The sequence below is a fragment of the Oryx dammah genome, unplaced genomic scaffold, assembly GCF_014754425.2.
Source record: "Oryx dammah isolate SB20612 unplaced genomic scaffold, SCBI_Odam_1.1 HiC_scaffold_28, whole genome shotgun sequence".
Taxonomy (NCBI): Eukaryota; Metazoa; Chordata; class Mammalia; order Artiodactyla; family Bovidae; genus Oryx; species Oryx dammah.
In genome coordinates this window covers 107,331,741-107,346,050 of record NW_024070212.1, presented here as the reverse complement: position 1 = coordinate 107,346,050, position 14,310 = coordinate 107,331,741, and the positions used below count along the sequence as shown (strand labels likewise).

The following is a 14,310-nucleotide window of genomic DNA, read 5'->3' as shown; positions in this document are numbered from 1 at the left end:
CAATAACTTTGTGCACACTGAGCAACCACCCACTCCACCCATCCAGGACCTGTCTAAGAGCGGTTGCTGCCTGCTGGGGGCCCCACCCTGGTATGCTGTCTCGACTCCCATGCAGCTAAGAACCAGGAGAGGGTAAGCCAGGGACGGCTCTGTGCCACTGGCGAGTCGGAGACTCAGCCAAGGCTAGGATAAGGAGGGGAGGTAGTTGGGCAGATAGGAGCTGTGACCCCAGCACTGGCCAGAGGTCCTGGAGTCCTTACCCATAGTTTGGGGGCCAAACCTGCCGATCCGGGCCGCCCCCTCCCACACCCACTCCCTGCACCGGAGCCCAACCTATGGGCTTGCGTCTCCGCCTCCTTGGCTTCACAATCTCGCGGCTAGTCCCACCCTACCTGGACCCAGTACTCGGCTGCTAACGCTACCACACCATCCCTGCTCGGCTCCGGAAGGAGACCCGGAAGCCATGGGTATGTGCAGAGGGTTTGGGGTGGCTCTTCTGCCTGGAAATAGCATTAAAAGCCTACACCACTACTCCGCTCTCTCGCTGTCCACACTGGGTCCGGGACTCGCGCCAGGGCCAGTCAGCCCCGCCTGGGCTCTTCTGAACCGCGTGCCCGCGCCATCCTCCGCCCGCAGAGGTGCTGGTCCTAGCCGGATATCGCGCGGAGAAGGAAGACGAGCTGAGTCTGGCGCCTGGTGACGTGATCCGGCAGGTGTGCAAGGGCCCTGCACGGGGCTGGATGCGTGGAGAGCTGGGAGGCCGCTGTGGTCTCTTCCCGGAGTCCCTGGTGCAGGTGAGGTAGAGCCGGAGGTCAGGCGGGGGTTCTCTGCGCGGTCCCCAGGGAGCTGAGAGCCCCTCTCTCGATGCGCTTTCGCAGGAGATCCCGGAGACTCTCTGCTGCTCGCGGGAGGCGCCGAGACCGCGCTGTGCGCGCCGCCAAGGTGAGCGCGGGTGCACGTGGATGCGCGCGCGCGGAGCCCCAGCCCCTAGGTTGTCCCCAACTCGCCTTGAAGGGCGCGGCTCTGGGCGGGGGCTGCGCGGCCACGGCGCGACCCGTGATTGGTTCTCAAGTACAATGCTCCGCCCTGGGGTGGGGCCTAGACGCAGGAAGGGTGCGAGCGCGTCCCGCCCCTCCCCCAGCTCCGCGGACTGGAGCGTGAGACTCAAGCTGCTTCACTCTCGACCGACACCAGGTCGCTCAGTCAAATTTCTGGGCCCCCGAAGATGGTGCAAGGCAAACTTCAACTACACCCCGGAGCAGGCGGACGAGCTGCAGTTGCAAGCTGGGGAGATTGTGGAAGTGATAAAGGAGGTGAGGGGATGAGGTGATGGATGAGAGGGGTTTGAGGGGAGACGATGGAATCTCTGAGTGAGGAGACATGGGTACCGTGAGGTTGTGGGTGATGGAATTGATGAGGGGCACAGAAATGGGAAAGTGAGGGAGCAAGGGAGGAGAGGGGTCATCTGGGCAGAATCGGGGTGAATCAGGGTTTAAGTTTGCTAGGGAGACCCTTGGGGCAGAACTAGATGCCCCTGCGTCCTCCCCCCTTCCCAGATTGAGGACGGCTGGTGGCTGGGGAAGAAGAACGGGCAGCTGGGAGCCTTCCCATCCAACTTTGTGGAGTTGCTGGACAGTGGGCCCCCAAGTGAGACCCGGACCCTGTGACCCCGTGAACCCCTGTGACCAGACTACAATCTTCAGTGACCTGCCCCAGTGGCCTGAACCTGTGATCTGCACATCTTGCCCTATGACCCCTTTGACGCCTCCCATGACCTCAACTGCATTAGCACCCTCCCTAACCTCACTCTCCCCCACCAGGCCTTGGCAATCCAGACATTCCTTCAGTCATCCTTGGTCCCCAGCGGCCTCCCAAGGTAAAGTGGGTGGAGTGGGCAGAGTTGGTGAGTTCCTCTTAGGGGGTTGGAGGCTCAGCTTCATCCTTCCCCTGCCCCCACTAGCTGAGCAGCCTGACCTATGACAGCCCTCCAGACTACCTGCAGACAGGTGAGCACCCCACCAAAGGGTCCCTCAAAATCCTCTTCCCCAAGCCCCTGTGACTTGGGGGAGGGGGTGCCCAGGTAGGCTGATGGAGGAGGGAGCCTATGACTTGTGTGGGGAGGGGATTTGACATCAGTGAACTGAACTCCCCTCAGTCTCCTACCCCGAGACCTACAGGGTCCTGTTTGACTACCATCCTGAGGCCCCAGACGAGTTGGCTCTTCGGAGGGGTGATGAGGTGAAAGTACTGAGGAAGGTGGGCAAGGCACAGGGCGAGGGAGGGCCCGGGGACGGGGGATGTTGAGAAGCGTGGGCTTAGGGAAGGAAGGAGCTTGGGGGTCTGGCTCATCTCCCCATGACCTCTTGCTCTCCCAGGTCACAGAGGATAAGGGCTGGTGGGAAGGAGAGTCTCAAGGCAGAAGAGGACTTTTCCCGGATAACTTTGTGCTCCCACCTCCCCCAGTGAGTACGGAGCCAGGCACTCTGGGGGCAAGGGGCAGGCCACTCTGGACAAAGCTGAGGGTGGCGGCACTCGCTGGACACAGCTGAGGGCCACCCACAAGCGAGAGTGGACCTAGAAGTGTGAGGGCTCCTCTTCCGATTCTGACACTTTTTTCTGCGTAGATCAAGAAGCTGGTCCCACGGAAAGTGGTATCTCAGGAATCAGGTGGGTGCCTGGGAAGCCTGGGACTGGGGAGTGATTTATGGGAGGCCCACCAGTCCACGTGCTCATAGACACCCGTGGCTTCCCAGTGGTCCAGTGCACACCCTTAGGGGGTACCTCCCCATGGGTTAAAGGCCTGGTAGGAATGTCTGGTGGGTCCGTGTTAGGACTGTGTCACTTCGTGTGTGTTACTACGTTCCTGTTCCTCTGTCCTGAGCTATCATTCTCATCAATGACTGTGTTTACGTTTGTTTCATTTTGTGAGGAAATGTATGGATCAGTATATCTGGGCCTTTGAGACTTTGTGTTCACCTATCTATCAAGTGAGTCAGAGAACAGCTCTGTTTATGTGTCAGTGTATCTGTGGGATGTGTTTTTATGTTTTAATGTAATGTGCACAATCCAAAAATACATGTAACATATGTGTTTTAAAACTTAACAACGAACACCTGTGGCCGGTCACCCAAACCCAAGAACTAGAATTGCCGGTGGTTTGTGTATTCCTCTTTCCCTTCTGCTCCTCTCTCAACATCAGAGGTAACCAGTAACCACTGTCCTGAATTTTGAATAATTCCCTGGAGTTTTTAGGTGTATTCATTTATATTATATGCCTAAACGAGGTATCGTTTAATATAGTCTTGTTTTGAGTTGTATAAAAATGGTATCATATGTTTATGGTTTTCTTGTTTCTAGTCAATATTATGTTTCTAAAATTCACATCCATGTTGTGTGTAGATGTAGTTTATTTATTTTTCTTTTCTTTTAAAATATTTACCTGGCCGCTCCAGGTCTTTGGTGAGGCACTCAGGATTGTCAGTCTTCGTTGTGGCACGCAGGATCTTTTAGTTCCAGCATGCAAACTCTTAGTTGCAGCGGGTGGGATCTAGTTCCCTGATCAAGGATCGAACCTCGGCCCCCTGCTTTGGGAGAGTGGAGTCTTAGCCACGGGACCACTAGGGAAGTCCCCGTAGTTCATTTGTTTTCTTGTGTTGTTTACTATTCCTTGTAGGAATTACTGCAATTTGTGTATCTGGTCTATTCCTGGTTGGACATTTTCACTGTTTATAGTTTTCACTCTTATGGTGCTGCCATAAACACTGTCTGCCATAAACACTGCGTACAGGTATAATGTTTCTCTAGAATATGCTTAGATAGCACTGCTAGATAGTAGGGTATGTGAATATTCAGCTTTTACGAGGTAAAGTCACATTGGTTTCCAAAGGACTTGTACACTTCACTCCACCATTGGTGTATGAGAGCATACTGATCCAAACCCTCTTAAACGCTTGCTATTATCAGATTTCATTATTTTTGTGAATCTGGCACAAAACAGCATCTCGTCATGGACTTCGTTTGTATTTCCCTGGTTAGTGATAGCTGTTGAGTTCGTTATATATTCTGATTATGGGATGTACATGTTATAGATAGTTTCAGTTTATGGCTTTTCTTTTTTTTAATGAATAGGAGTTATAAATTAAAAAAAGCTTTTTTGAAGTACAGGTGATTTACAATATTCTATTAGTTTCAGGTGTACAACATAGTGATTCAAAATTTTTACCTCTTTTACTCCATTTAAAGTTGTTGTAAAATATTGGCTATATTTTACAATAATAATAAATCCTTGAAGTGAAGTGAAAGTCGCTCAGTCGTGTCCGACTCTTTGCAACCCCGTGGACTGTACAGTCCATGGAATTCTCTAGGCCAGAATACTGGAATGGGTAGCCTTTTCCTTCGCCAGGGGATCTTCCCAACCCAGGGATCGAACGCAGGTCTCCCGCATTGCAGGTGGATTCTTTACCAGCTGAGCCATGAGGGAAGCCCAAGAATACTGGAGTGGGTAGCCTAGCCCTTCTCCAGCGGATTTTCCCGACCCAGGAATCGAACCGGGGTCTCCTGCATTGCAGGTGGATTGTTTACCAACTGAGCTATCAGGGAAGCCCAATAAATCCTTAAAGCTATTCAATAATAAATCCTTACAGCTTATTTATCTATATGTCATTTTTAAAAAGTAGATTCCTCATATGATCTAATTTTTAGTTTTAATTTTATATCTATGATGTTTTTCTATGTCTTCACTCAGCATGACAATCTCTAGGTCCATCCATGTTGCTGCAAATAGCATTATTTTGTTCTTTTTTATGGCCGAGTAATATTCCATTTATATATATACCACATCTTCTTATCCATTCCTCTGTAAATGGACATTTAGGTTGCTAGGAGTAATTTTAATACACACATATCAACCTTATCTTTAATGATTGGTAGGTGTTTTTATTGTTTAAGAAATCCCTTCATGCCTGAAGTTCAGAAAGACAGTAGTTTATATTTTCTTTAAAGCTTGTAAAGGGTTGCTTTTCATTTTTAAGTGCTTTTGTCTATGTAGCATTGATTTTAGTGAGTGATCCAATTATACTTTTTTCCATATAGATTATCACTTGTTCTAGCACTATGTATTATTTCTGCATGTGAGTTTTATTGTGTTTTTTTTTATTTTTAATTGGATATCCCTTTTATTCCTGGGCCATAGAAATATATTGAATCTGTAAATCCTTAATACTTTTCTATGAAGACAGTCAATTTCATCTGTGAGTAATGACAGTTTGGCTCTATCTTTTCACTTCTTACAACCTTTTAAATTTCATTTTCTTATTTTACTTTAGTGGCTAGGATTGTAATACAAGATTGAATAGAAATAGTAATACTGAATATCATTACTATGTTCCTGATTATAAATGAAATGCTTCAAACTTTTTCCCTTTTGCAATGATATTTGATGCTTAGATCTTTTGTAAGTATGTTTTTGTCTGATTAAGGAAGATCCTTTCTATTTCTTTTACTTGGAATTTTTATCAAAAGTGGGTATCAAATTTTCCATTGTTTATGTGAATCATTTGAAATGATTAAATGGGTTTTCTTCTTTAATTTGTCAATGTAAAGATATTTGTAGGATTTTCTAATACTAAGTCACCCTTATATTCCAGGGATGAATTCATATAGGTCATGGTTTATTATTTTTTTATGTGCTATTGGAATACCATCTCAGTTTTTTTTTCCCCTTCAGATTTTTGCATTTATTTTTTACTGTCTTCATCTGATTATCAATACTATACTGAACCCTGAATGAGTTAAGAAATATACTTTTTAAAACAAATTATTTGTTTATTTTGGGGTCTTCATTGCAGCACATGGGCCCTTTGTTGCTGTGTGGGGGTTTTCTCTAGTTGTGGCGAGCAAGGGCTACTCTCCAGATGTGGTGTATGGCCTTCTCATTGCAGTGGCTTCTCTTACTGCAGAGGTCAGGCTCAGTAGCTGTGGCACACGGGCCTACTTGTCCCCCAGCATGTGGGATCTTCCCAGGCCAGGACTTAAAGCCTGCATGTCCCCTGCATCAGCAGACAGATTCTTAATCACTGGCCCACAGAGGAAATCCCAAGAAATATACTTTTTTTTTTTTTCATATCTTTAAATATCTTTTATATCTTACATAAGATGGGAATCATCTTTCTTTGAAAGCTGATAAAATTTGCTTGTAGATTCATCTGGTCTTGTTTTCTTCTGTTATGGGAAGATTTTAAACTACTTCAGTTTTTTTTATAGTTATAAGCAAGTCTGGCTTCTGGCTAAAATTCTTTGTTTCTTTTTCTTCCCTTCCCCACCTTCTGGCTTAACGGAACAGAAATAGCTCACACTTTCAGAAGTTGGAAGCCCACAGTCAGGAGCTGACACGGTCATGTTCCCTGTGGCAGGTCTTGGGGAGGGATCTTTCCTTGCTTCCTCTTAGCTGCTGGCGGCCTCCGGCTCGTAGGTGCATCGCTCTGCTCTCTGTCTCGGTGTTCACAAGGTCTTCTGCGCTCTGTGTGCCTGTCCCAATTTCCCTCTGCTGAGAAGGATACCAGTCACTGGGTTAGGGTCCACGCTAACCTAGTATGACCTCCTCATAACTTTATTACATCTACAAAGACCCCTTTACAACTGTTCTTCAGAGGACTTTGCTTTGGAACTCAGAGGGAGAAGGAACCTCTCACCTTAGGAGATGCACACAACTAGCCTTCTGGCTCCTGCTTCCTGGGTAACCATGGTTGACCAAAAACCTCATGAAAATTCTTGAATCGGTTCTAGTGAGTTATATGTTCAAATTATCCATTTAATCAACATTTTCTAATCATTTATATAATGTTTTCCATACTATTCTCTTATAATCTTTTTAATCTCATCTGCATCCGTAGTTACGTCTTTTCTTCATTTCTAATACTGTTTATTTTTTCCTCTCTCTTTTCTTATTCAATCTCTTGTTAGTATATTCTTATTCAGTCTCCTGTTAAAATATTCAAATACTTAAAAAAATTATAACCATTTTTAAGTGTACAATAGTGTTAACTATATGTACATTGTTTTGCAAAAGATCTCTAGAAATTACCTTTGTTTTTTAACTCTAGTTTGCGATTCTTTTTCTTTGGTGATACATTGATGAGTTTAGACTATATTAATCATAATTATTTTAAAATATTTTTCAATTATTCTTTTCTTTTTTTCATGTCTCACTTTTTTCATTTTTCTGAAATTTGCACTTTATATTTATTATTTTAGTGATTGCTCTTGAAATTTGTCAGATATATTTAACTTTACAAGTCTGAATTCAGTCTTAACCTTTCTCCTGAACAAAACCTCCAACTATTGTTTTTTAATTATTTCTCCTTTCAATTCTGTAAGTGTTTTGTTCTATATATATTTTAAGCTTTGTTTTTAGGGACATATACATTTGTAATTATTTTCTCTTCCTGATGTATTCACCTGCTTGCTTATCATTATAACCTCTCCCTCTTTGTCTTCAGTAATTTTTCTTGTCTCAAAGCGAGTTCTGTCTGATATTAACATTTTGGTACTATTATGGTTACTATTCATGTGATATATCTTTCTCCAATCTTTTATTGTCAACCTATTTGTGTCTTTGAATCTGTTGTCCACAGTATGTAGTTGGATCTTGTTTTTTTAATTCAGTCCGACATTCTCTGCCTTTAAATTGGGGTGTTTAGGTCAGGAGTTAGCAAAATATGGTTTATGGGCCAAATCTAGCCTGTCATCTTTTTGGGGGAACATGGGTGAACAGCTTTACTGAGATAAAATCATGTACAGTTCACTGGTGTTTAGTATAGTCATAGTTGTGCAACATCACACAATCAATTTTAGAACATTTTCATCACCCACTGTACTTTAAAAGAAGTTATATATATATATTTGATTGTGTCGGGTCTTGGCTGTGGGATGCAGGATCTTCGATCTTTGTTATGGCCTGCGGACCTTCAGTTGCACCCACAACTCTTAATTGTAGCATGTGAGATCTTCTTCCATGACCAGAGATCACACCCAAGCTCCTTGTATTGGGTGTGCAGAGTCTTAACCCTTGGACCACAAGGGAGGTTCCACCCGCTATACTAGTTAGCCATTATCCCACCAGTTTCCCCATTCTCCGCTCCCCATCCCAAGATAACCACTAATCTTTGTCTTGATAGATCTGCCTACATTTCATATACATGATATCTATAATATATGGTCTTTCTAATGGGCTTCTTTCACCTAGAATAATATTTTCAAGTTTCATCCATTCTGTAGTATGTATATAGTTCATTCCTTATTATTGCCTAATAATATTCTTTTTAAAAAAATATTTATTTTTATTTATTTTTTGGCTGCCCAAGGTCTTAGTTGTGGCACACAGGATACTTTAGTTGCAGCATGTGGGATCTAGTTCCCTGACCAGGGATCAAACCTGGGCCCCTGTACTGGCAGGTGGATTCTTATCCACTCTGCCACCAGGGAAGTCCCGGCTATGAATTTTTGTGTACAATATTTTATGTGGATATACTTCCATTTCTCTTGGGTATAGACCAATGAAAGAAATTCTTCCAAGGGAAGATCCCCTGGAGAAGGGAATGGCATCCTACTCCAGTATTCTTGCCTGGAGAATTCCATGGACAGAGGAGCCTGCTCAGCTACAGTCCATGGAGTCACAAAGAGTTGGACACAACTGAGCAACTAACAGACACACTCACATACACACGATCTATTTTTAACTTTGAGAAGAACTGGCAGGCTGTTTTCCAAAGTGACTACCATTTTATATTCCTGCTAATAGTGTATGAGGGCTCCAGTTTCTCCACATTCATACCAATACTTGTTATTATCTATCTTTTGATTGTAACCATCTTAGTGGATGTGAAATGCTATCTCATTGTGGTCTTGCTTTGCATTTCTCTGAAAGCTAATGATGTGGAGTATCCTCCTGTTTATTGGCTACGTGTATACCTTCTTTTGAAGAAATGGTCCTTTGCCCAATTTTTAGTTGGGTTGGCTTTTTACTGTTGAATTGTGGGAGTTTTTTATATTTTCTAGGTAAAAGTCCCTGATCGTGTATGATTTGCAAGTATTTCCCCCCATTCTTTGGGTTGGCTTTTCACTTTCTTGATGGTGTTCTTTGATGGACAAAAGTTTAAAATTTTTATGAAGTCACACCTACCCATTTTTTCTTTGGTTGCTGTGCTTTGGGTGTCATAGCAGTGAAACCAAAGCCAAATCCAAAGTTGCACACCATATTGATTGAGTTCCCTTCAACCATGGCAGTGAAGCTGCTGACCCTTCTCTGTCCCACCCTGTAGAACAGCCACGTGGACCAAGGCTGGGAGGAGGTCCCAGCTGGGACTGGGGGGAGGAATGGAGCAGGCAAGAACACCATCAGGCACAAGTACTGCTCAGATTACTTTACACCTTTGGTCAGTATCCAAGTGCTGAAATGGTGGTTTGTCACTTTTAATCCAGCTTTCGAGTTGCTGTGTGGGGAGAGGGTTTATCTACCACCTACCTCACTCAGCCATACTCAAACCCTGCTTCTGTTACCGATTCCTTTTAACACTGCTTTCAAATTTTCACTCCTTGTCTCATTCTACTTCTGGTTTACTAATTCTCTCTCTAGCTTTTATCTAGGTTTAATCTGCTGTTTAACCTATACGTTGCATTTTATTTCACAAATACTAACTTACTCCTTTTAACATTGTTTTCAAATCTTCACTCCTTGCCCCATTCTACTTCTAGTTACTAATTCTCTCTCTAGTTTTTATCTAGGTTTGATCCACTGTTGAACCTATACACTGCATTTTATTTCACAAATGCTGTTTTTCATCTCTAGTAGTTCAGAACTCTTTTTTTCTCTCCCCGAAAAATCTGCTTGTTTATGCCTCATGGCCCTTTTGTTGCATGCTCGTCCTTTATTTCTTCAGATATATTATGCATGACTGCGCTGTTCCCTTCCTGACACTTCCAGTATCTGCTGTGTGTTGCATTTGCTGAGTCCTGCTCTCAGTGGTCTGCCCCCTCGTGTGTTTCAGGATCTTTGTATACCATCCCAGTCTGTGGGAGTCTGGCATGCCTCCATAGGGAAAACACTTCCAGAGAGGACTTGCTTTTACTCCTGCCAGCAGCCAGAGGGCACCAACCAGCAGCGACCACTGCAGTCCTCCAGAAGGTGGTGCTAGGTTCTCGCCGCTCTGTAGCTACCGCGCTGTGGGCCTGTGATGAGCCAGGGGAGCAATACCTGGGCCACCTGCTCCTGCTCACAGTTCCCAGGCTCTGTAGCCACAAAGTAGGGCTGCCCTCTCACTTCCTTTCTGGCCCCAGTTCCTCCCTTTTTTTGTGGATTTCTCCTACCTCTGTGCCCAGTGGTGCCTTAAAATTGTATCCAAAAGCAGGATATAATTGCTGTCTAGTGGGAGGGTCCCACAGAACACCTAACCAGCCACTAAGCACCTCATGGGTTAAGTCACTCAGACCTCACAGAACCCTACAGGATGGGTATTCTTGTTATCCATGTTTCATGGGTGAGGACACAGGGCACAGAAAGGTTAAGTTACCGGCCAGGTTCCCACCCATCTGGCAAGTAATAGAGCAGGAATTCCAAGCCTGCTGTCTGGCTGTAGGAGCCATGCTCTTGCCCACTGCGCCCATAATTGAGGGGTTCTGTTTGTGTCTGGGTGCGATACTGTGTGTGTAAGTCAGCTTCAGCATGCCTGCCTGTGCCTGGGTGGCTGTTTCTGTAGCTGTGGAGGTGAAAGTCACTTGTGCAACTGCCTTCAGATGCTCACTGATGCTGCCTTCTCCTTGTGGCCTTCCCTGATCACCCCATTTAAGATTATACACCCCTCCCTGCTTATTCTTCCTCAGTACGACTAATAAATCTCTGGCGTGCGTGCTAAGTTGCTTCAGTTGTGTCCAGCTCTTTGCAGCCTTATGGGCTATAGCCCACCAGGCTCCAATGTCCATGGGCTTCTCCAGGCAAGGATACTGGAGCCCTCCTCCAGGCGATCTTTCAGACCCAGGGATCAAACCTGTGTTTCTTTCATCTGCATTGGCAGGTGGGTTCTTTACCATTAATGCCTGCTGGGAAGCCCAATAACTATCTAATGCACTACATAGTTTATTATTATTTTTTTTAATATTGATTTGTTTGGCTGTATCCGGTCTTAGTTGCGGCATGTGAGATCTTCCTTTTGTCACGTGAGATCTTTCGTTGCAGCACATGGGCTCCAGAGTGCAGGCTCAGTAGTTGTGGTGTGCAGGCTTAGTTGCTCTGCAGCATGTGGGATCTTAGTTCCTTGACCAGGGATCGAACCTGTGTCCCCTGCATTGCAAGGCGGATTCTTAAGCACTGGGCCGCCAGGGAAGTCCCCATAGTTTACTGCTTTTGTGTTGGTTTCTCCAGTAGAACACGGGCCCTCTCTGGCTGCTGTGGGGCAAGCACACCGTAGGCAGGGTGGGTGCAGCTCATGCCCAGGTTGGAGGCTGCTGCAGTAGTTCCTGTGAAGATGGTATGACTTGATCTAGAGAGCTTAGTCATGGAGGTGAGGATGTGTGGCTGCATTCAGGATGTGTTTAGAACAGACAGGACTTACTGATGGTTTGTGCATGCAGCATAAAGGAATAAAGGTGTCAAGGAGGACGCCTCACTTTGTCATCTGAGTGAGTGAGTGGGTGAGTGGGTGAGATGGGGAACACTGGGAAAGGGCCAGATTCCGAGGACAAGGAGGTTGAGAAGCCAGAGGTTAGATCTGCCAAGTGTGTAATGCTAAGTGGAAATACTGCAAGGGCCATCGGGTATGAATCTGGAGTCCAGGGAAGAGGAAGGGACTAGAGATGAAAATCTGGCAGTCGTTGGCTTATTGATGATAATTAGACTCATAAGACTGGATGAGGTCTCTTAGGGAGTAGATATGATAGAGAAGACAGAGGAGGGAGTGTGGACTGGAAGCGAGGTGGTTGTTGCCGTGGTCAGGAAGCAGAAGAGTCTGAACCAGCCATGGGCACTAAGCTGAGTGCAAGTCAGAAAAGCACAGATTAAAAATCAGCGGGATTTGGAGCCGTCTCCCCACGAAGCCTCCCTGACAGCTCTTTGGGGTGTTCCTGTGGTCACTGTCCCCAGAGCTCCCAGCAGCCAGTCAAATATGATTCATCTGTCACTAGTCCCTGGGCACAGCACAGGACAGGGTCAGTGACTCTGAGATGAAAGGAATGAGTGAGTGAACAAATGTCCCTCTCCCCTCCTAGCTCCTATTAAGGAATCCAAAAAGATGATGCCCAAAACAGTCCTCCCTACAGTCAAGAAGCTGGTGACAGCTCCTACTGAGCCCAGCAAAACCAAGTAAGGAGCGGCGTATGGGGGAAGGAGGGTACAAAAGAAATGCTGCTCCCTGTCCCCAGCCCCGGGTCTGATGGGGACATGTTTCAGGCCATCTTGGACACCCAGTGGAGACAGTCAGAAGCACCCCTCCCGAAACTCCAGTAAGTCTCATTGCCTCCCTGCAGTGGGGTGAGCCCTGGGGTGGTTGTGCTAAAGGGACAGTGATGGGGAGCGGCTTGGGGTCCAAGTAGGCCTTGATTCCTGAGGGTCTGCTCTCATAGGCTCCAACAGCAGTTTCCAGCCTGGCAGAAAGCGATCCAAGACGCAGGCTTCCCAGCAACGCCCTGCAGCCAGTCAGGTGAGGGGCACGAGACCTGGGAGAGCGGGGATCCTAGACAGAGGCTGGTTCCCAGGGTGTGGCCTCTGAGGGTGAAGGATCCCAGGCTGAGGGGAACTAGACTCAGGCCATCAAGGCCCATCCCTTGGCTGAGTCCACACCCCCGTCACTACAGGATGAAAAGCAGAGCCGCCTTACAAAGGGCCCTCGTGAGAATAAAACCCCAGTTCTGAACAAGACTGCCAGCCCAGAGAAGACACCAGCTCTGGATAGGGCCCCCAGACCAGAGAAGACCCCACCTCCAGATAAGACCCCTAGTCCAGAGAAGACCCTGTCTCCAGATAAGTCCCCTAACCCAGAGAAGACCCCACCTTCAGAAAAGACCCCCACTCCAGAGGAAACCCTAACTCCAGAGAAGGTCCCTACCCTAGAGGAGACCCCAACCCTGGAGGACAAGGCCCCCAGTCCAGACAGGGTCCCTTCTGTGCATGAGGCCCGGGTCCCAGAAGTCCTACTTAAAGATGAGGCCGTTGGTCCAAAGACGGCCGCTCCGGGGGACGAGGCCCCCACCCTAGGAAAGGTCTTGACCCCGGAGCCTGTGCTTTCTGAAGAAGCCTCCGCCGGACACAACACTCAGCTCCATCTCTTCTCTCCGGAGGAAGACGCCCCGCCAAACGCCAGGTCTCTTGAGGCCAGTGAGGCTCAATCCCAAGAGGAAGTGCACACGCCAGAGGACGCCCCCCTCGGCCTGGTGAAACAGCCCCTGGAGAGGAGGGCCAGCTCCCCTCTCCAGTCCGAGTCCAACCCCAGGTCAGGGTCCCCGCCTGGCCTTGAGAAGGCCCACCCTCAGGAAGAGGCGACGACCCTCCTGGAGGAGGCACCAGCGAAGGCTGAGACTACCCCCAAAGAGGAGTCTCCCAAAGAAGGGGTGCCCTCCAAAAAGGTAACCCCTGCTCAGAAAAATGCGGAGCCCCAAACGCCCCCTATCCTGCACTCCTCGGCCCCGCCAAATCTCACAGACCGCAGAAGTGACGGAGACGACATGTGGAAGCTAAAGGACCAGGTGGAGGCTTTAAGGAGGTCGCTGGAGCAGATGGGAGTGCAGCTGGAGTAAGTGGGGAGAGGTGCAGGGAGGCGAGGGGTGCGGGCTCTAGGCTTGCCCGGCCCACCCATTCCCCTGGGTCTCCCGCATCCGCAGAAAGAAGCTGACGGACATCTGGGAGGAGCTGAAGAGCGAGAGGGAGAAGCGCCTACTGCTGGAGGTGGGTGGGGTGCGGGTCCCAGGCGGTGGGGGCAAGGGTGGGCGGCTGGCCCTCCCCTGACGCCCTCTCCCCACCAGGTTCAGATGAAGCAGAGGGACCGGGGCTCCATCCACGCCCAGACGCAGACGCACTGAGGGTGGGCCCGGGAGGGACTGCGGCGGGACCTGGAGCGAAGTCAGGCTCCGGCCACCCACGTCCTTGCACACGTCTTCGGAAAACGCCGGAAAGTAAACTCTGCCGTGTACGCGCGCCACGCCTCCCTGGTCCGTGCGGGGCGGGGCCTGCGCGGCAGGGCGGGCGCTCCCGCTCGCGTTCTTCGCCGTCCGCATTCTTGGCAGTAACTCGCGGGCACATCTGGCCAACATGTGGCTCCCATTATGGTT

The 14,310-nt window shown here is 47.8% G+C and overlaps 1 protein-coding gene across 4 annotated transcripts; it reads left to right on the top strand.

Moving 5' to 3' along the window:
• Positions 1-76: 76 nt before the first annotated feature.
• Positions 77-14,176, top strand: SH3D21 (SH3 domain containing 21). 4 transcript variants are annotated; one of them, XM_040231647.1, is made up of 16 exons: positions 77-467; positions 637-794; positions 879-942; positions 1,195-1,313; positions 1,557-1,647; positions 1,821-1,876; positions 1,961-2,006; positions 2,156-2,256; positions 2,376-2,462; positions 2,625-2,667; positions 12,256-12,349; positions 12,437-12,489; positions 12,610-12,686; positions 13,228-13,775; positions 13,864-13,927; positions 14,005-14,176. In XM_040231647.1, exons 1-16 carry the CDS (start codon positions 464-466, stop codon positions 14,059-14,061), a joined length of 1,662 nt encoding a protein of 553 aa, XP_040087581.1. In that variant the 5' UTR covers positions 77-463; the 3' UTR covers positions 14,062-14,176. The 4 variants fall into 4 exon arrangements, with proteins under 4 accessions (XP_040087581.1, XP_040087578.1, XP_040087579.1 ...); XM_040231644.1 differs by having other exon boundaries at positions 83-467; positions 12,841-13,775; XM_040231645.1 differs by lacking the exons at positions 1,961-2,006; positions 2,156-2,256 and having other exon boundaries at positions 86-467; positions 12,841-13,775.
• The last annotated feature ends 134 nt before the right edge of the window (positions 14,177-14,310 follow it).